This window comes from Morone saxatilis, unplaced genomic scaffold (genome assembly GCF_004916995.1).
Source record: "Morone saxatilis isolate NCDOM2014 unplaced genomic scaffold, NCSU_SB_2.0 Contig20, whole genome shotgun sequence".
NCBI lineage: Eukaryota > Metazoa > Chordata > Actinopteri > Moronidae > Morone > Morone saxatilis.
In genome coordinates, this window is record NW_023339763.1 from 14053203 (window position 1) to 14073543 (window position 20341).

The 20341-nt window shown below is 40.5% G+C and overlaps 1 protein-coding gene across 1 annotated transcript in view; it reads left to right on the forward strand.

The window, feature by feature from the left end:
* Positions 1-275: 275 nt before the first annotated feature.
* LOC118331802 (cilia- and flagella-associated protein 54-like) overlaps positions 276-20341 on the forward strand; it is a gene marked incomplete at its 3' end in the record, with an annotated part of 20683 nt that continues 617 nt past the window's right edge. The window contains exons 1-54 of the mRNA XM_035666882.1: positions 276-421; positions 878-983; positions 1078-1227; positions 1442-1607; positions 1967-2025; positions 2536-2679; positions 3116-3229; positions 3553-3654; positions 3972-4164; positions 4340-4411; positions 4552-4664; positions 4767-4881; positions 5082-5161; positions 5308-5445; positions 5681-5828; positions 6001-6053; positions 6222-6350; positions 6541-6763; positions 7024-7160; positions 7420-7617; positions 7721-7810; positions 7917-8105; positions 8200-8318; positions 8412-8559; positions 8754-8909; positions 9052-9174; positions 9529-9645; positions 9815-9932; positions 10156-10245; positions 10334-10460; positions 10690-10792; positions 11184-11266; positions 11393-11590; positions 11867-12039; positions 12148-12275; positions 12463-12672; positions 12918-13117; positions 13541-13676; positions 13814-13943; positions 14041-14205; positions 14300-14509; positions 14702-14789; positions 14954-15124; positions 15210-15276; positions 15459-15644; positions 15730-15816; positions 15920-16039; positions 16399-16446; positions 16775-16916; positions 17406-17566; positions 17716-17864; positions 17962-18064; positions 19413-19576; positions 19978-20131. Coding sequence (XP_035522775.1) covers positions 276-421; positions 878-983; positions 1078-1227; positions 1442-1607; positions 1967-2025; positions 2536-2679; positions 3116-3229; positions 3553-3654; positions 3972-4164; positions 4340-4411; positions 4552-4664; positions 4767-4881; positions 5082-5161; positions 5308-5445; positions 5681-5828; positions 6001-6053; positions 6222-6350; positions 6541-6763; positions 7024-7160; positions 7420-7617; positions 7721-7810; positions 7917-8105; positions 8200-8318; positions 8412-8559; positions 8754-8909; positions 9052-9174; positions 9529-9645; positions 9815-9932; positions 10156-10245; positions 10334-10460; positions 10690-10792; positions 11184-11266; positions 11393-11590; positions 11867-12039; positions 12148-12275; positions 12463-12672; positions 12918-13117; positions 13541-13676; positions 13814-13943; positions 14041-14205; positions 14300-14509; positions 14702-14789; positions 14954-15124; positions 15210-15276; positions 15459-15644; positions 15730-15816; positions 15920-16039; positions 16399-16446; positions 16775-16916; positions 17406-17566; positions 17716-17864; positions 17962-18064; positions 19413-19576; positions 19978-20131 — 7239 coding nt within the window. The remainder of the gene's footprint in view (positions 422-877; positions 984-1077; positions 1228-1441; positions 1608-1966; positions 2026-2535; positions 2680-3115; positions 3230-3552; positions 3655-3971; positions 4165-4339; positions 4412-4551; positions 4665-4766; positions 4882-5081; positions 5162-5307; positions 5446-5680; positions 5829-6000; positions 6054-6221; positions 6351-6540; positions 6764-7023; positions 7161-7419; positions 7618-7720; positions 7811-7916; positions 8106-8199; positions 8319-8411; positions 8560-8753; positions 8910-9051; positions 9175-9528; positions 9646-9814; positions 9933-10155; positions 10246-10333; positions 10461-10689; positions 10793-11183; positions 11267-11392; positions 11591-11866; positions 12040-12147; positions 12276-12462; positions 12673-12917; positions 13118-13540; positions 13677-13813; positions 13944-14040; positions 14206-14299; positions 14510-14701; positions 14790-14953; positions 15125-15209; positions 15277-15458; positions 15645-15729; positions 15817-15919; positions 16040-16398; positions 16447-16774; positions 16917-17405; positions 17567-17715; positions 17865-17961; positions 18065-19412; positions 19577-19977; positions 20132-20341) is intronic.

Below are 20341 nucleotides of genomic sequence, written 5' to 3' on the forward strand. Positions count from 1 at the left end.
GTCCCTGAATGGGGACTCCTGCTTAAGCACAGTTGCTATCTGTCATAGTTAAATGTCTTTTAGCAAAGTCTCTTTTTACTATTTAAAACCAGAATGAGCGGATAAATGAATGTAAACACATTTTTAACCAGTAACGTTACTTTAAGTAAAGCTATTGTGTGCTTCCTGTTTTGTTTAGCGTGGTTGCCACGGTAACGTGCATTGCCTCACTCTGGCTGTAAACAGTCTGTACGTTATGGTACGCTAGTTAAAAAACTACGGTTGTGGGCTCAGACATGGATTTGCCGGCCTCATATTACGGGAAACTTGATAAAAGAAACCCAGTTATTTCAGCGTTTGAACGAGACATGAACTCGTTTATAACGCTGATGAGACGAGCCGCTTCATCCACTAGTGCGGACAACAGCTCTTCTGCTAACGGGTGGGTGCAGTTCAACCTTGTAGTCAGCAAAACAGTTATAGCTATCACAATGACAGCTGCACATCAGAGTAACACAAAGTTGTTCATTTATTTTGTTATTTATTATTAGTTTATTAGGCAGGGCAGCCAGGTGCGTAGCTACATTTCCAACTAGGGCCCCCAGAGAGTCTTTAACTCCACCTTTCCATCACAACAATGACAAACTCAGTTTTGTTAATGATCATAAATCAGTAGGGGCAGCTATTCTTAGCCAAATGTGCAAGCTGATTCTTATTTTATTTGTTTTTGTTAATTATTACCAGTGGAGTTGACTGCTGTCTGATAGTCAGAGTGCTAATGTTAAACACATTAGATACACAGCTTGTGTAATGGGTGCTCCAACTTTGAAACAGATTTCATATTGCGTTCATTTTAGCTTTAAGATGTTTTTAATTTGATTTGATTTTCATTTTGAAGGATTAAAATCCTGGTGGAGATATGGAAAAAGTACAAACATCGACTGCCTCCGAAGTTGTACCAGGAGCGCATGCTGCACATCGCAGACTTCCTCTTTGGGATAAAGGTAATTCACAGTAGCCTTAATAATACCTGCTAATATTTGGTTTCACACATTCACAGTTGCCGTTTCATATTTCTTCCCTCACCTTCCTCTGTAGTTGTACCGGCTGGCTCTTTGGCAGGGCTATAGTCTCCACCTGCTGCAGTTCAGCTCAGTGAAAATAACCGACATCACAGATGTGGACCACTTCATGGCCTGCTTCTTCCCTGAAGGTTTTGATACAGACCAAGATACCTTTGCCATGAAGGTACCCTGTAATGTGACTGTACTGTATGAGCTTGTGCGTCTTTGTGCGTAATATCTCAGTGAAAGTGAAGTGATGGTGCTGTGCTTGTTGTACTTTGTTGTTTTATATTACTAAGACATTTTGACATTGATATTTTGAAATGTTTATACCTAAACCCTGATACATATATATTGTATGTGTGTGTGTGTGTGTGTGTGTGTGTGTGTGTGTGTAGGTCCGTGCAATGCATGGATGTTCCCTGTGTATATTTGAGCAGGAGAAAAGACACAGTGTCCTCAGCCACAACGGACTCTGTAAATTGCTGCGAGTGCTGAACTTCATCAGGATCATGATGCAGGCTTTTCAGCAACATGAGCACCTCTGCTGGCAAATATATAATGGTATATTAGTACAACTTTGATAATTTCGTCCACTATTTGCTTTTTTGTCTGACAATTTTTTTTAGGAAGAACGAGTTGAGTTGTTAGAGTTTGAGACAGGAGTCAACTTTGTTAACTTTGTGAACAAAGCTAATGTTATTTCATATAGCAACAGGTTAACCTCCGAATGGTACCCTGTGATTCCCAGAAATATGTTGGCACTTCTCTTCAAGAGCAAGATTTAGTGAAAATTACATAATGTGCATTCGTTTAATAATGATAATTCATCTGTTAAAGTGAAGTCAGAAATTCTACATGTATTTTCTGTTTTATTGTAGAACTAACATCGTCTTTTACTTTTTCTTTCTCATCTTTTCCAGGTTCGCTACACACCTACACCATCTGCCGTTACCTGATGACCATGAACTGTAGTGCACAGGTACTTTGAAAGAGATGGAACATGTTCTACTGGGTTTCTTGTTGCAGCTGTTACAGATTATTTGTCTGTCAAAGAGCTTTTAAAAATATTTTTTTTGCCATGTCTGATGCACTCTAAAACAAAAAGTAAAATGGATGAGAAATTTTATGTGACAGAGGTTTTGAAACCGACTCTGCATGATTAGTGTTTGGGAATGAGTCACTGGAGGATCTGCAAACCCATAACATTTGGTTTGTACTAATTGTGATTGGAATTTTATTTGAGGTTTCAAAAGTGAATTAAAGTAAGTAAGTAAAGTGATTCACTCTTTTCTGCACATTGGCTTGTTTCCCTGTTATCCCTCTGGTGTATTATGACTAAGAAAGACACTATGCGACGCTTAAAAGTGACTGACACTTTACAGAATGAATGATGTGATATAAGCAGAAATTAGTGTGATTTATAATGTAGATATAATAGTGTGTATCACTCTTCATCATTCCTTTTGCCACCATTTATGATTCTGTCCAGGCACTGGAGTACCTTCTGTGGGCAAGCATCAGTTTAGAGCTCTCCATCCCTCTGATGAATGCTAAGTATCTGCCTTGGATTGTTACACTCTACTGTGCTGTCTGCCACTGTTACTACGACAACCAGGCTTGGGTTCAGGTGGAGGTAAAAGACACACGTCATCTGCTTCCAGACACCTACATACATACAATCACCGTACAACGTCTGTGTCTAATGTCTATGACTATTCACAGGCTGCTCTTATAGGTTATAAATACCAAGAGTCACCTGTTGCTGATCTTTCTTCAGTTTTCTGTTAGCCAACCTAAGAGCAGTCTATCTGCTGTTCTGTTTTTAAAAAAATGACCTAGGACTATTTAATAAAACTGCCATGATGTCTGCATAATCAAGATATTACTGCTACAAACACAGGTTAAATAATTTATTCCTCATTGTCTTTCAGTGTGCTGGTGACATGTAATATATGGACAAAATTCCAATTTGATGTTTAATTCACATATTAAAGTCACATAGAAAATGTTCTTAAATGGAATTTCTGAATTATTATTATTAAAGTCCTATTACCCATTTGTGCTTTCAGGAATTTGCCAGGAGAGCCCTTGGAAAAATCAATGAGCTAGCAAAGATGGAGGAACACAATGATGTTCCTGCCACCAGAGAGACTCAGAGAGCTTACAAGGAAGCCTCCATCAAGGCAGGTGTCTCCTCTTGTTGATTTATAACATATCCGAAATATACTCTTAAAACCATGAAACCATGAAACCATGCCAATCTCTGTATCTAATCAGTTTGAAGTCCAATGTTTAGTGCCTGAGCATGAGAAGCCACATTTCTTTTTTCTCAAATCATGCCTTGTAAGTAAATAGTAGCTCTTTATTTGAAACCTCTCTCAGAGGAAACTTCTCTCTCTTTCAGTCTATATAGCAGTTTCACTAGATAGCCTCCACTGTATGTTTCCTTCTGCAGATTTTCACGTTACTTTCTGGGCTAATGTTAACAGTTTGTTTGCCTCTACAGTTGGCTGCTATGATGTTCAAGCGTGCAGTGTTTGAGGCCAGAAAGAGACACAAACCAGTATATAGAATCAAAACCAAAAGCAGCCTGAAGGACATACCCAAGGTAATAAGATCTTTTACCGCCATATCAATAATGTAATATTCAGTGTTGAATCTCATCTGTAAATGTACTCAGTGTTGCAGATCCATATTTGTTGTTGGATTTTGTCGGAATTATTTTAATTGTTACAACTTTTGTTAACTCTGCTATTTCCCACCTGTGGAACCTCAATGCAACCACAGAGGTCTCTCCAACAGATCTCTAATTTAATTGTATATCAGTATTAAGTGTAGCAGGCTGTTTGCTTAGATGCTCAATTCATTTTGTTGTTTTTCTTGTAACATTACCTAAAATTGTATGCCTGTCTATATCTACTGTAGGCCCCATGGCCTCGTACTACAACAGAGCGCATGCTAATGGGCCTGTTTGACAGCAGCGCAGCACAGTTCTTGGCCATCTTGGAAGCCCTTTGGGACAGCACCAGACACCCACTGCAGACCAGGATGCCTGAGGAACCAGAGGTGCAGGAGGTGATCCTGGAACTCCTATCTGCTGGGATCAGTATATTATCTGGTTAGTAAAACACAGACATCAGAAAAAACCCTCTGCAATAATTAGGGGGTGCATAATTAAGAGAAAACATACAAGTCCTGTAAATGCTTTGGAATAAAATTTTAATGGGTATTTAAGGTGAGGAATGCTCACTTTATGTATTGACTTATGTGCTTGTATGTTACCATGTGTGAAGGAGTTGAAACTACTAGTGAATCTCTCAGTGCACTGACACCAACATCCACTCTAATGGATTTAGCCATTACAGGTTAGTCATAGTTTTCTTTGTCCCTTTTTTTCTCACATTACAATGAACACGAACAGCACGTAATTGTGTGTTGAAAGATGTTTGTTTCGTGCAATGGTTTGGAAATCAGTGTAAAGTAACGTGATGTGTTGTGTTACTAGGAGAAAACAAAATACCCATCATGTCTGCGATGAGGTTCATTAAGCTGTTGTTTCAGTACAAGCAGCCAGATGCGTTCACTGAACTTGCCAGAGGGATGTTTCGGGTTTTGTCTGTGAGTGGCGCGCAAGCATCTACCACAGTTGTCATTATTCAGTTCAGTGTGTGCTGTGTCTCTGAATGATCTTGACTGTCTCTTTGTGTCTCTCTGTGTCAGGGTGTGGAAGGTCGATCATTCAGGAAGGCGGAGCTGGAGCTTGCTTTATTTGATAGTTTCAACAGTCTGCTGTCTGCCCAGGGGAGCCGTGGTAGAGAGGACAGCATGATTGATGGTAGCAATAGTGAAATTATGTCGAACTGATTCTGGCTTTTTTTCTTCAATTCCTTGTGGCTGCCTTATGAACATGAATTTGAGGATCACTTGTTATTATTTATCTTTTCAAATATTAGCTGACAAACAGTTATTTGATTACAAAATATCCATAAACACTGATTTTACTGATGTATATTGTGGTGGTGTTGTTTCCAACAGACAGACACAAGTCCTCATTCTCAATGAGTGATGAGTTCATTGGCCTCGTAGACACCCTGCACAAGTCTGTTTGTGGGTCTGCTTCTGTAAGTTTCTATGTTGTGTGTTCCATGTTGGTGTGTTTGTGTTAGGGTCGATCTGCCGACGATTAAGGTTCAGATTAAAGTTAGAAGTAGAGTTCAGAGGAGCAGTTTTTTCAGTGTGTATACTCTATGTGTTTGTGTAGCAGGTGCAGCCAGATGGGGACCTGGTTGTGGATGTTGTGTTATTTCTGTGGGGTAAAGTAAAGGTGGTCATGAAGAGGGATCAGCTGCAAAACCTAGAGTTTACACACTACCTTAAGAAGGTAGATAATCACGACAAGGTATGTATTTAAAAAGGTAAGCATTTTTGTAACTTTACTTTTTCAGGGTAATGGGAACACATTATTGTCAAATATGAAACAGCTACTTTTATTCTTCACAGTAAGATTTTTAGAGTTTAGGACTGAATGAGCTGTTAGATTCATTTGAAAAGGATAAAACATACATTATATTATACTTTACGTAAATTTTTTACAGTATGTCTAATGTCAATGTCCTCAAAATTTCTGTGTGCAGTGGCTGTGGTGTCTGTATGTGCTGTGTGAAGTGGCCTTTGCCTGTGACCTGGCCACTCTTGACTGCATAATGACGGCAGAGATGATCCACACATTGGCCATACTGCTAGAGAGTGCAGCTGAACGCAGTCATCAAACACAATATCCAGGTGAGGAATTAGGTTCTAGCATTTGCTCTGTTTTAGTCTGTGGGACAGCTGAAATCATGCATCTTTTGTGCTTGATCTTGTGTTGTTTTATAGCATATCACTCTAGTATTTGATATTACCTCAGTCAACCATAGGTGTGACAATGTTATTATTCTCATGTCTTATCCATCAGCTCGTGAAACAAACAGTGCTGGTGTGAAGCCAAGCTATTGCTCTCTTCTTGAGGTATGTGAATGGAAACACTGTCTGTGCTTCAAATGATAGTTCTGTATATTGTAGTGCAACTGTTGAAAAAACAAATTACACATAAAAGGCCAATGTGCTGTATTCTTGCTTAGGTTTTTAAAAAATACTGTAAACAAAAATAGAATGTGTGTTTGTGTGCGCTCACAGAGTTCAAGTACAGAGCTGCTTCATAAGGTGTGTGAGATAGCGGAGAGGGGTCTTGAAGCTCTGGCGAAGGGTGTAGCTACACTGCTGCCCCAAGATTGCTCAGCAATCACCGACTCTGCCTTCATGCAGGTAGGCAGTTTGCCTGTCCAACACCTAAAAGTTGTTGATAGACGTTCAGTCTGACAGTTATTCATTCTATACCATTCTAAGCCATCTGTTGCCTGGTTTGCATCTCAACACTGTATTTTAAGATGTGAAAACATACAACAAGTGAGTGTTAAAAACCTAAACCTACTAACCTTTCCTTTTGTTCTGACAGAGATTTGGTCCCCTCCTTCCATCTACTCCCTCTCTATGTTTTTTGACACCATCAAAAGAGGAAAATGAAGATAAATTAAGTAAGAAGGAAAAAGAAGAATCAGATATTAAAGGCTCTCAACACACTCAGTCCAAACGCGTGTTCCTGCTGGCCACAGACCTTCATCTCGAGCTAAACATCATCCGTCACAGGGCTTCTCTCAAGTTACTGCAGCTAAACGCAGGTCAGACTCACTGCCACACTGACATATTTACTCATTGGTGATTTTTGAGAATTAATTAAACCTTTTTGATTGCCTACATTTTGTACTCAATTTTACATTGATACAAATTATGACATCTTGATCATGCACTTGCTAATTAACAAACAAGTTTATTGATTTAAAAACCACATGTCTGTCAATAATCAACATGCCTAATTGTTGACACAAATAATGGGTCTAAATTAGGTGCTTTAATCTGAACCTTTGTCGGTTGTGTCTAGTTGCAGAGTCTGAACTGTTGGATCGGATCAAGAAGAACAAGGTGTCCAAAGCTCTTTACCTGATCCAGAAAGCCTTGCTGGTGTACAACAACAAGGATCCAAATAACAGCAACAACCAAACTAAGAGTCTGCTAGAGGTTAAACATGCACAAACAATCACACGTTCGTACACTAATGTAAAAAACTTGATATATATATCATGTCACCTACCTATATAATTACACATATATGTTAATGTAGTACTGCGTATGTTTAATATCTGCAAATGTGTATATGTATATTTGTGTCTTCTTGTTTCTGGTGGTATGTCTGTATAAGTATACAGTGAATAGATTTATATATCCCACTATCAAGTGTGATAATTATTGTACTGGTTTGTCTGTGTGCTCTCGCCAGGAGGCATCCACCCTGATAGAGAAAGCAGGGGTGGAGGAGAGAAAACTGTATTTCTCCACCACCCGTAAAAATCCAGCTGAAAATAAAGACAAAGACATGAAGGAGGAAGAACAAAACCCTCCTCCTCCCCCCATCCTACTTTCACGCACTGACCACTCCTTTACATTTGCCCCAGCACCATATAACTTGGAGGGACAAGTGAGATTTGCTTTTAATTATGTTGTTCATTTTCTTATATAACAAGAAGCAAATAATCCAACATCTATAATTTTCATCTGTTCCTACTTTTGTTTCTTCTCAGGTGGGCTGGTACCAGCTCTGCGGTACAGCTGCGGCCATTAACCGGAAAGTCCGCCTCGGAGACTGCAGCCTGCCAGGAACTGGAAATATGGTACAATTTATCTCTTTCGTAGAAGAGTTTCAGGTCTAGTCTGAGACATTTTTGTTGTCTTACATGATGTGCCCATAATATTCAGTTTGATTTTGTATGTTTAAAGGTACCAGCAGTATCTGGTGGGTGCATTCTGAAGGTGGAGGGGCTGGAGCTCAACCAGAAGTATGTGTTTGCTGTTGCAGCCTACAGCAGCCAGGGAAAGCTACTGGGCAACACCATAGGACGGACGACAGTCCCACTGCTGGCATCCATGCCTGCACCATTGCTCTCCTCGTGGGCTCACTTGGCACAGGTACACTACTGGCCCATGACAGACTTATGGACACCTTAATACTAATAATCACAGAGCAGGATTATGATTGTAGCTTTTTTGACTCCTTCCTCAGGTGGCCTTTCAAACGGAGCAGTATGGTGTAGCAAAGATAGCCTGCACCGAACTGTGGAGCCACTTTACCCACTCCGACCCCGGGTCCCCTGGCACACAGGATAGACTTGCTACCACAGGGTGAGGAGGGAAACACATCAGTCAGTTAAGGAGTTTGTATTTCTTTGTGTTTGCTAATAATCCTCTCCTCCATCTCCATTCACCACGTTGAAGGCTGCGTGTCGAGACCCTGCAATGCTCCTCTCCTTACGTATGTCAGTTGTTCCTCACTTCCATCTTTATTGAGACAGAGATCAACATTCACCTGGGATCGCTGTACTGTGACTCATTCAGTGACAACGGATTGTTTATCTGGGAACAGGTAAAATTATCTGGATGGAGAGGTATGCGTGTATTTTGTATATTTTCAAAACAGAAAACTACAGCATAACGAATGAGGCCAGTATCACAGTGTGAAAGTTCATGTACATTTTTTGCTTGTGATGTGAACAAAGGTTATGTATTTTAAATTAACATGAACACAAATAGATTATATGTGCATGTGTGTGTATGCAGGAAGCCAGACTGGCAGAGTGTAAGCGAATGCTGGTGGCCATGGAACTAGCAATGTGGTTTAATGACGGTAGCGCTGCCGTGCAAGCAGTAGTTTGCTGTTATGGCCTCTTGGCACCTCTAATCTTCCATCAGATCACTTGCGACCCTGTGGTACAGGTATGCAAAACCTAATCCAGCACATATCTTAATACTCTGTCCTATGAGGGACAACTTTACTTGGTTAACGATATAATATAAAAGAGTTAATAATAACAGTTAATAATTCATAACTGCGTGTGTTTATGTCTCTGATGTCCAGATGCTAAAGAAATGCCTCATAGTTTTGGAAGAAAATTCTGGTCTTCTCAAACAAAAATGGACTGGAAACACGGCAGAGTCATTTATGCACATGGTAGCCTGCATCACCTACTACCTGTCGAAGGTGTGTCTGCATGTTTATATGTACCATATGCTGTTTTTGTGCATGCACATGATAGATGTTTCTTAAAAATGCTAGAAATGACCATTACCTCTTTATTTGCCTTCATTTTGGCAAAAATATGCTTCAAAATATGCCCCTGATTTTTAGTGCCATCACATTTAAATACAGGTGTAATTCGATCAACATGCACTCACCCTGTATTAGATGACTGTGTCCTCTGCAAGAATTACTTCAAGTAGATCAATTAGCAGATGCATTAATCCACAGTGACTTAGAGTTCCCAGAAATCCCAAACGATAACCAACCAGGAACCTTACACAGGATGTTTTCTCATCCTCCATTCTCCATGAGCAGGCATTTCGTGTGCTCGGGGAGCATCAGATGGCTTCTGTGTTGATGGACTGTGGACGCAGGCTGCTTCAAGAGGTCTATGATGCCCAGCTGCAGATCAGCAGACATGCCAATGCAGCTGTGGGTACAGGGAACAGGGAAAAAGTATAGCTTCATTTAACGATTTATACTCTGAGAATGGTGTTAGATCATGAAAGGAAATTAATTTGATGTGATGTTTTGATATTTAGATGCCACTTGAAGAATATTTTGTTTTAGTGTGTCTCTCTCTCTGTTTGTGTGTGTGCAGTCTAAGACAGATAATGCTGCAGTCAAGGATGAAATGAAGATAAGTCTTCAGCTGAAGGCACTGAATTGGAAAAACAAGGAAAGAATCACATCTGAAGTAGCTCTGACAGCGGACAATGGTAAGACACATATAAACAAACACACACCTGTTTAAATGATTTTTTAAAAATGCAAGTATGTTGGAAATATGTGGTGTGTTTAGCAAGTGTTAGTAGTTTTGCCTTTTTGTTATTAATTAAATCCATGTTTGTTGAAAATATGCCAGGCAGCATTTGTTTCAACATTTTGGCAACAATAATACACATAAACTTTTCACTTTCAATACTGTATTGTCTTCTGTAGAGATTCCACATCCACTGACTGGCTGTGAGGATCCTACCATATTGTATGAGCTGATCTCCAACATCCCATTAAAGGAAGCCTATCAAGATGGTAAGTGAAACACACTCAGATACTTTTTTTAATGAATAATTAGTCTTGTTCATTCACACCAGTGTTTTTGTGTGTGCGTTCTTAATAGTGATGAAGCTCAGACGAAAGACGTATTTTATTGAGATTGCGACACTGCTTCTCCAGAGAACCATGGAAGAAGGCCACCCAGACCTTGTGTTAAAGTGGGGGCAAAGCATATTGGAATTTCTTTCCAGGTGTGTTCTTACTATATAGATCTTCTGGTAAAATTAAAGACATTAGCTTTAATTTCATAAACATCATGTCATTTAATATTCAAATTAATACTGTTATAGTCAAAACATCAAACAGTGCATTACTGTCCATTTACTTATGGGTCATACTGTACTTCATTATAGATAGTAGTGTACTGTTTTGCCTACTGATAAAGATTTGACAGAGTGTGAATGGTTCTCTCTTTGTCAGGCGTGACGAGGTGATGGGACTGTCCACAAAATGTGTGGAGGGAAACGGTCAGAGTAAGAAAAGAAGTAGTGCTCAGCCTCAGAAAGGAAATGAACCACCTCAGGTGAAAATACAAATATGCACACAAATACCAAACACATACAGTACATGTAGGTACACAGCAACATACAATATCATGTAACAACTGTGCACACACATAAATAGAGTATCTTGGTACTCTTATATGTGCTTATGTAAAGCTGTTTAAAGAGATTCTATATATTAGCTTTCTTAAAACTGCTTCACACTAGCACCCACAGAGAACCAGTCTTATTATATGGAACAGTCTTCTGGTTTCTGATATTGCAACGTAGACCAACCTACTGTGTACCCATCATAGCTATTGCAACCCTAATAATTACATTTTGCAGAAACATATTTTCACTGTTTGCTGCTTTGCCTCAATATAAAATCCACATATAAATACCATGTGCTGCTTTTTGAAGCAGAACAAGAACACACCTTCTCACGATGATTCAAGAAAGAAAATAAAGCAGAAAATGCCCCACAGCATGCTTCAGAGAGTGAAAACTAACAGGTACAGTGTGTGTGTGTGTGTGTGTGTGTGTTCATCTGTGTGTTGGAGTGTCTGTGTTTGTGTGTATTTATATGTGTGGGTTCACATAACCGCATGTGCACTGGATTTCTCTCCATTTGTGTGTAGGGATATGCAGGCTGTAGAGAACCTGCTAACCATCATGTCGTCTGTGGTGCAACGCCACAAGAAGCAGCTTCAGCTGAGGAACATGTCCTCTGAGGAGAGAGTGTGGAAGTCTCAAATCAACTACAACATGGCTCAAGCCCATTTAGCGCTGCTTTACCAGGGCCTGGACCAGCTGCATGAAGGAGCCCTGCAGCACAGGTTTGCTTACAAGATACAAGCTACTTTACTTCACCATTTCTGTGTTTTTCTGGGTGCTATTTTTTGGTTTCTTCGGTTACATTAACTGGCCCAATAGATTGCTTCAATTACATGTTAACACAAAGTTTTTTAGGAGACATTTAATGTTGCTTTTGGTGTCTGAACTCATATATTGTTGTCATTACTGCTATGCTTAGTGTTAAAAACATAAGTGATTCTACATATATTATATATCCATGTGTGTGTGACTAATATCATGTATGTGCTTTGTTTCAGGTACAGCCAGTTCAATCCCTTGTGTTTCTCTCTGGCCTTCTCTGGTATCCTGGTACAGAGGAATTCACAGCAACAGCAGTTTTCTAAATATGAGGCTGTCTCAGAGAAAGACTCTTCTCACGCTGGTCTTAGAGACTATGTGGCTGCACACAAAAACAAGAGTAAAAAAGAGGGTGAGGAAAATGGCACAAAATTTGAAGAAAGAATTATCACTTGGTCTGTGTTTCATCACTTGTCTCAACCTTTTCTTCCAGTGGTCAGAGTTGATGACTCTGTCTCAGAGGACAGTTGTGAGGAGGGAGAGGACTCCTCTCAGACTGTGGAACAGCAGATTGAGATGCACAAACGCACTGCCTCCATGCTGCTGGAGTCACTCAACAAAGCTGCTTTACATCTCCGAAGGGCCATGGTACTGTACACACATACATGGACACACTCTCACACACAAGTACAGAAATGCTGACATTATGGTCACAAGGCATTTTGTATATTGTATGAAAAACACAAAGTTTATGCTGTTGTTCAGTCACATACTGTACAATACAGTATTTGTGTGTACTGAATTGTATTTTATGTATATGTTTCTAATTTTCCAGGTGCTGGCCCACCGTGGCAGCCACTGGACGACATTGCAGTGTGTGTGTCAGACTGTGTGGGAGCAAAACTGCAGAATCACTATCCTAGTGCAGAGAGCTGCTCAGCTCGAAGCTCCCTCCCCCATCACAGCAGACCAGCTGCATACCACCTTCACACCGCTACTGGTGCTGGCTACTGATCTAATCATGGACATGCTGAAAAGACTAGGGGTAAGGGGGAGGAGTCTCATACAGCCATACACACACCCATAACAGCTTGTTTAAAGAACTCACATAATTATCTTAATTTTATTATCTTATCTTATCCTAGCTGCCAATGATCGCTATGGTCTCTACATGGTCATTGCATCTTGTCATCTGAGTAAAAACACATTTACAGCTATAAAGTGAAAATAATAATAGTCCTGTTTGGGACTTTCATCTTCGTCTTTGACCTTCCTCTTTGTCCCAACTAGCTGTGGAGTTTGTATGACAGCGACTTGACTGAGGAGGATCTAGAGTCTGGTCTCCACTTCTCAGCCCCACTGGATGACAGCACCCAAGTGGACCTGCGTTGGGTCCGCACCTTGGTGTTGCACACTCTGGAGCACCTCCACAACAGTAAAAAATGGGAAAGCCTGGCCCACTTTGCATTAGTTTTCAACTCACACACACAGTGAGTAGGGCAGTTGTTTTCTCCAAAGCACAGACTATATTACAATTATTAAGATACAAGTGCTAAGATTTAATTCTAAATAGAGATTTGTATAGTTACATTCAGGAGAGACAGCGATTAGAAATAATTTGGGGCAGATTCTTATTATGAATGGGAATTTGAGTAGAGTTTTTAAATTTTAAGATTTTTAGGACCTTTAAAACACAGTACACACTCACTATAGTATAATATACAAAAATTACACGGAAAACATTTAATAAACATATTAGATTGCTTTTAACACAAAGCTCTGCTCCTTTTTTACATTGCCATATTTCTGCTCATTAACCAGCCTGTAAATCTCGTGCCCATCCATATTTTGTGTGTGTGTGTGTGTGTGTGTGTGTGTGTGTGTGTCTGACTACATCTGTATGTCTATCCCAGGGATCGTTATGCCTTGATCGTTACTCCTCTACTAGTCCATGCTCAAAGGAGGCTGCTTGACAGGATTAGTTCTTTTGGAGGACCTGCAGTCCCACAACCACACCATGTCAAGACACAGAAGGTCACTGGCAAGGAGGTAGCACATGTTTTAGCATTGAACATATATTTATTGAAATACTGTGGAGTATCTCTGTGGGAGCCTTGTGTGTATGCATATATATGTGGTGCTGTCTTTTCTGTATGTCTTGAATCTTGAATCTTGAATCTTGTCAGGTAACTTACAGGAGCTACGCAGGCTCCCAGCTGCTCAGTGGGTGGACCCCTCACCCTGCACAGCAAACACCCATTTGCAAAAAAGCAGCACTAACAAACTTCCCTCCTCGAGGTGCAGTTGATCTTAAAGGTTTGAACAGCCGGCCTCATGTCATGTTAAATTACAGAAATGGTGGAACTGTGTTTGCATGTATAATGTTTTCATGTATATGTGCTCTGTGTCTAAGGCGCAGAGATACAGCTCTCCATGTCCCTTGTGTGCGTTCCTCTGGATGTAGAAGACACACTGAGCTGTTACCGTCAAGCTCTCGAGAGAAGACAACATTGTCTTCAGGTTCTTCAGCATAGTCGCTCATTGCTGCTGCTGCTGCTTCTGGGACACACACAACCCTGTGAGTTCAGTGCTCATTGAGTGGCCTCACACACTCACTCACACAGCATCTGTTTGAAACTCTCACTATTTGCACTGCTTGTATGTCTCTTCAGGCTTTGTGGCACAGTTTCAGCACTGTCAGAGCAGAAGTCTCAGCCATTCTACAAGCCTGGTGGATTTCAGTCCCATAGTAAGGCCCACTCCAAACATCCAACCTTGCGACCTGATGGAGGAGGACTACAGTACTCCAAGTGCTATCTACAGCCTCCCTATCAGCCGTGACCACATGCCGACTGTCACTGCTGCATACTCCACCTCCATTAGTAAGAGCCCAAAATACTTCTATAGCACACTTACAATACATAAACGAGGCAAGTACTGAGTTGTCAATAGGTGGGAATAGATGTGTTATAGAGAGTACCAGTAGACTAAATGACTACATAATAGCATGGAATATCTGGAATATATGTGTCAGGCTGTCCTTTCCTTCCCATCTCCATCCAACTTTTCTTTAGAGTATCTCCAGGCCAACAGTCATGACTCCCTCAAAGTTCTGGCACTGCATGAAATGGGAAACCTACAGTTCTACAATGGAAACACACGGTTAGAATCTTTTGCCTGAGTATGTATGTCTGTGTGTTGAAGAAAGCCTACAGCCTTTTAGTGCATACATGAACCTGCAATTAACCAAGTATGTAAGTGGAGCTTTTCATGATTTTCCTTACATTCTTGTAATAATTTCATTCCTGCCTGTGTTTTTTCTCCAGGGCAGCACACTCATACTGGAATAAAGCTGTAGATTGTGCTTTAAAGAGCTCAGGCACTGTAGAGAAATGGGATGGCATGTCCTTTGGGGGTGGCTCCCTGCAACAAACCCTGAAACAAGCTGGCATTTGGGGATGTCTACAAGCCGCTGGGCTCACTGCTAAGATTGCACAGTATGTTTCAGTGAGGTTTATCATTAATTTGATGTGGGGGTTTTACTGTAAAGCATATACCTTTAAAAGCTACCTGCTCCTACAGGTTTATCTTAACTTCTGATATCAGCCAGCGGACCAAATGCTGTCTCCTGTCTGCTCACCTCTTTAAGGTAATACTTCCAGGGGATGTTAATCTCTCTCCTCAGTCCTCCTCAACTTTTGTTGCTGAATGCTCTATTGAGGAAATAATGATGGGAGAGCCTTTTGTTCTCATGACACTACACATTAAATTTTATTGTGTGTTTGTGTGCATACCTTCTGACATGCTTGTGTGTGTAACCCACTTCCTTAGTGCGTGCTGTGTTGCTCCCTGGCTCAGCCTCAAGCCGACCTCCAGTATGCCTATCACAGCATTGGAGATGAACTGCTCCCTGGAGTCGACCTTTTCTCCGAATCACATAGGGTTCACCTTGGCACCACTGTAACTAGTCTCAAGTTCATCTGCTACTGGCTTTTCAACACAGGCTACTACATAACGGTAAACACATAAACACTGTCTATCTGTCCTCATATTGAGCTGCAGTGTTAACTGACTTAGTGTTGAATCTTGTTTGTAATTTCAGGTACTGCCCATACTAGCCCTTTACCTACATTTTGTGGGGTCTGTGTGCAGAGATGTGCAACGCACTGTTGAGGGCAAAATACTAAAGGTTAGCATATGTGTTGTTGTCTTTATATACTGTACATACATGTAAAGGTTTTTCCTCTCATGGTTCTGGTGGAGTTTTTAGTCTGGGTTGATGTTTTCTGCAGATACGTGCCCTTACTGAACTGTGTCTGTTCACTGAAGCTGTAAAGGAATCAGTTCAGCTCACACATGGAACAGGGGTACTTCTGCCTTATGGACACTACATCGCCAAAGACAATTTGCAAGTATGAAGAGACACATATGTTGTTCCCTCTTTGCCTTCTCCCCTCTTAGCCTATGCAAACGGGTATTGTTAAAGGTCCAGTGTTAAAGGTCCAACATTTAGGAGGATCTTTTGGCAGAAATGAAATATAGTATTTACTGGTATGTTTTTATTAGTGAATATAGGAATCGTATTTTCACGAGTCGTTTGCCTGGCACACTTTTGGACAACATTAGTGGGTAACAGTAACTGTAAAGTATTTTTTGGCAAAATATGTAATCTCATGCTGCCTCTCCACAGTATTGAAAGCATTGTTGTGTTGTTTGTTTATACATGTCATAATTTATTGAATAGATATAATAAATTGTGCTTATTATGCAGCCTGTGAAGACGTTCTACAGCAACAAGTCTCTCCTGGACAATGCTGAGGTACCTTCTATATAGGATTTCTTTAGATTTCTGAAGATCTATCGCATAAATCAATCTTAAAAGAAATACCCATACTGACACAGGTTTATGGTACAGGTTACATTTTTCTTTGTATTCTTAGCATAGCAGCCAACCGCCTGCCATTAAGCTTTTCCAATGCATTTGAAAATATCAGTCCGATTCCCTCTCATATACACTCATATGAATGTGCTAACACAAATATTAACACACAAAAACACACAATATTTTTCAAAAATATTCTTACTAAACTTGCTTTCTAATTTGGTTTCTTGTGGGTCTAATATGTGTATGTGGTGCTTGTGGTTAGGCTTTGGAAGAACTTGTGAACTGTGACTTTGCTCAAGAGGTTTGCAAGCTGTATGGATCCACACTGTGCCACCGATTCAACCTTGCTCGTATTCAACTAGTCCTGGCACTCAGTAACACCGTACATGGCCCTCCTGTGCCAGGTCAGCACTTTCTTCTCTTCTCTTTGTTAGTTGGTTGGTATATCGTTTGAATTATGTGACATCTCTCATTGGAGTGTATTAAACTAAATCTGTTTAATTTGTACAAGAACATACATAGGGGACATAATATTAAATTGACTTTTTGTGTTCTCCATTTCTCCAGATATCAGGAGGTCTTTGTGTCTTCTTGAGATTAACACGCCAGGCTACATTAAATAGAACCAGTTTATCTTGTTGTGGTTATTTAGTGGGTCAAATAGTTAAAGGGTAATTTTACAATTTTTGGATACAAGTAACCACCTTTACTGTTACACGGCAAGATTCTGACACTGCATCACAAGAATGCTTCTGCATATACACAGGCCAGAAAGACTCTCCAAAGACTGAACCGTTTCATTTTATTCATATTTTTTGTTCCTTCAAAACAAACGACTTACTGTTACTGTGGATCAAGTTTCTTTTTATGCACTAAATGGGGATGTCTTCCAGATTCTCTTGAAGGAGAAGTATCTGCCAGCATAAGAAGTTGTTCTGTAAACTCAGAACACCATCAACAGGACAGACTGGACAGCTCCTGTCTAATCACAGAAAAGCCAAAAGTCCTGACTCTTGATACAGAGAAAGAGAAGCTCACTCCAGAGAGGATTAAGGTTAGACTATTTGGGGATTTCTCAGTAGACCTACACTACATGGGTATGCCACCCACTGTAATTTCTGCATTCAACTGTTGTATTCTTGGCATCTTACCATAAATATGTTTGTGTCAACTTGTCCATATCTGTTATCTCCTCTGTTGTAGTTTCTTTTGCTAGAAGGAGCATCCTCCTTGCTGCACACCACTTTGCAGCATACTCTGGTATGTAGTGAAATTGAGAACCTGGAACTGGCAATAGAATCCAATCTACTGAAGGCCAATCTGTACCTGCAGCAAGGACATGCCTCACTTAGGTATGGCGACCTTATGCATGTGTACTATGTGTGTGTTTACATGCTTATCTTTGTTTCCTGACTATCCTGACTATTTTACTGTAAAATCCTCCTGCAGTTCTGAGATGGCAGTTTCTTCCTTGGTGCTGCTGCAGATGTCTCCTTTACTCATGAGAGGACCCATACAAAGCTCTAAGAAACCGGCATCTGAGCTCCCAAATGCCAGGACTGAAAGTGAACAGGTAGGATGTTTATATAGGTTAGTTACACAATCAGCTTTTTAATGTTTAAACAAAACTCAAGCATATAAAATCCCTGTATGTGTACTATGTGGTAAGGCCTGAATATACTCCTACGCTAGTAGGCTGAGCATCAGACTGGCTAGTCTGGAATCAGGTTGGCAACTACCAGGATAGATGTTAGCTTACTGGGATGGTAACTGGAGGCTAGTGGGCCCTAAGCTGGCTGACAGGGATGCAGACTGGGAATCTGGTTTGTCGCTAGCTGGAAGAGATGCAGATAGGAGGCTAGCCAGCAGGAAGCGATCAAATTGGAGGCTAGCTGGCTGAGAGCTAACAGACTTGAAGTTATCTGGCTGAGAGCTAACAGGCTTGGGCTGAAAACTGTGGACCTGGAACTGAGGCTTGAGCAGCATATCATGCTGGCATGGAGTTCCTTAGCCAAGGCTTAGAAGATGCTCCGTGATAGTCCTTTATGGCCTTTTTCCACATATCATCAAGGCACAGGTCATAAATGAGCTGAATAGGGTTCATCGAAAACTGTCTGCTGGGTCCATGATTAGGAAGATTGGTCTGTTACGTTTTAGTTTAAAGTGTGGACCCAGGCGCAGAACACAGATCAGGAGGCAGATTAAGTTTATCAGATTTATAAAATAATTACTGTTGTGGGAGATAGGTAGAGGAGACATGATAGCTGGTTACGCAAGAGGGATGGTGGAATGGAGGAGGAGAAGAAATTGTGAGGGCTTTTTTTGCGTATTTTCGCTTACAGCTCCTCAGAGATCACTCCTCTGAGCAGAAATAAACGCTTAGGGGCGGCCTGCGAGATGACGAACCAAAACAACTTAAAGCAAGGATCGAGGAGCGAGGAAATATCAAATAAGAGACTTGAGATGTACCCGCAGAGATAGGCAGGAGCACAAGAAACACAGGGGGACATGCTGTACAGATGCTGTGATGTTGATGAGGTGCTATGGCCAGGTGGACATCGATGATGGAATGGACTGTAACTGTACTATACTGTTTTTTTTTTTGTTAATGCAATACAGTAACTATGTTCATGTCATCTTTAGTTAGTAATTGTTTCTATATTTATAGCATGCTAAATAAAAAGGCCAAAATGCTTTTTAGCAAAGTGGAGTCTAACTTGATTTTATTGTAATTTATAAATAGAATTGTGGTTGAGTTGAGTGATTACAGAGTTGCTGTATTTTTTTAACTCTAGTGACTGAAAGCATTTTTTGTGAATGAAATCAGTGCTACGGCATTAGAATAGTGATTTACTGTACATGGATTGTGACTGTTTGCATGTGTTATATCCTGTTTACAGGGTAATAAAGGTTGCGGTGTGTCAAATCCCCTGCATGGAGACTGTTCCAGAGCAGTTGAGGCCGGTGAAAGAATTGGAGTTTATCTGTGGATGCGTTGCCGACTAGCTCTTGTCCGCAGCCTGGTTGCACACATCCCTGACGCCACTACCCTTTTCCCAGGTCTGTTCATATGTTGTGCTACTCCTTTTATCTAAGTGGTGAATTGTAGGCGAAGAAAGTTTAACTTCTATGACAAGAATTACAAATGTCAAAACAAATTAATAATCTCTCCTACGGAAACTACTATTACTGGCTGTGCACTTAAAAATGAGGAAGACTACATTACCTTGTTCCTTCCTTGCATTATTTCACTTACTGTGCAAGGCTTGGTATATAAGTGCCAGAAGATTTCAGGATTAGAAAATTGAAAAGTTAAACATTTTCAGCACTTTAAATGGTTTGCCAATAAAATAAATGGTTTGTCTTCATTAGCTCCATAAAGGTTAGTGGTAAAATGAATGTTAGATATTAAATCTTTACGTGTTCATATATTGTGTGTATGGGGTGATTGTATTTTTAAGGGAGGAACATTAATGAAGAGGCAGCTCAGGTGTTCCAGGAGGGTCTTGATGAATGTGCACAATGGGGAGACCACGATATTCAAGCCCTTTTGTTGGTCGAAGGTGCAGAATTCGAAGCACAGAGAGGAAAAACTGATCAGAGCATGGCAATGCTGCAGGTACCAAAACACACACACACACACACACACACACACACACTTAATGCCTCTTTAACGATCACCTTCAGTGATAAATTGACATGGCTGTGACTAAAACTGGGTGGTTCCAAATGCTTTTAGTATGCTGAAAGGCCGCGATCTTTCCAAAGAAAGCCAATTAGCACCTAACACAACCAACAAAAGGCCTTTGAACCTTTACAGTTTTTCAGT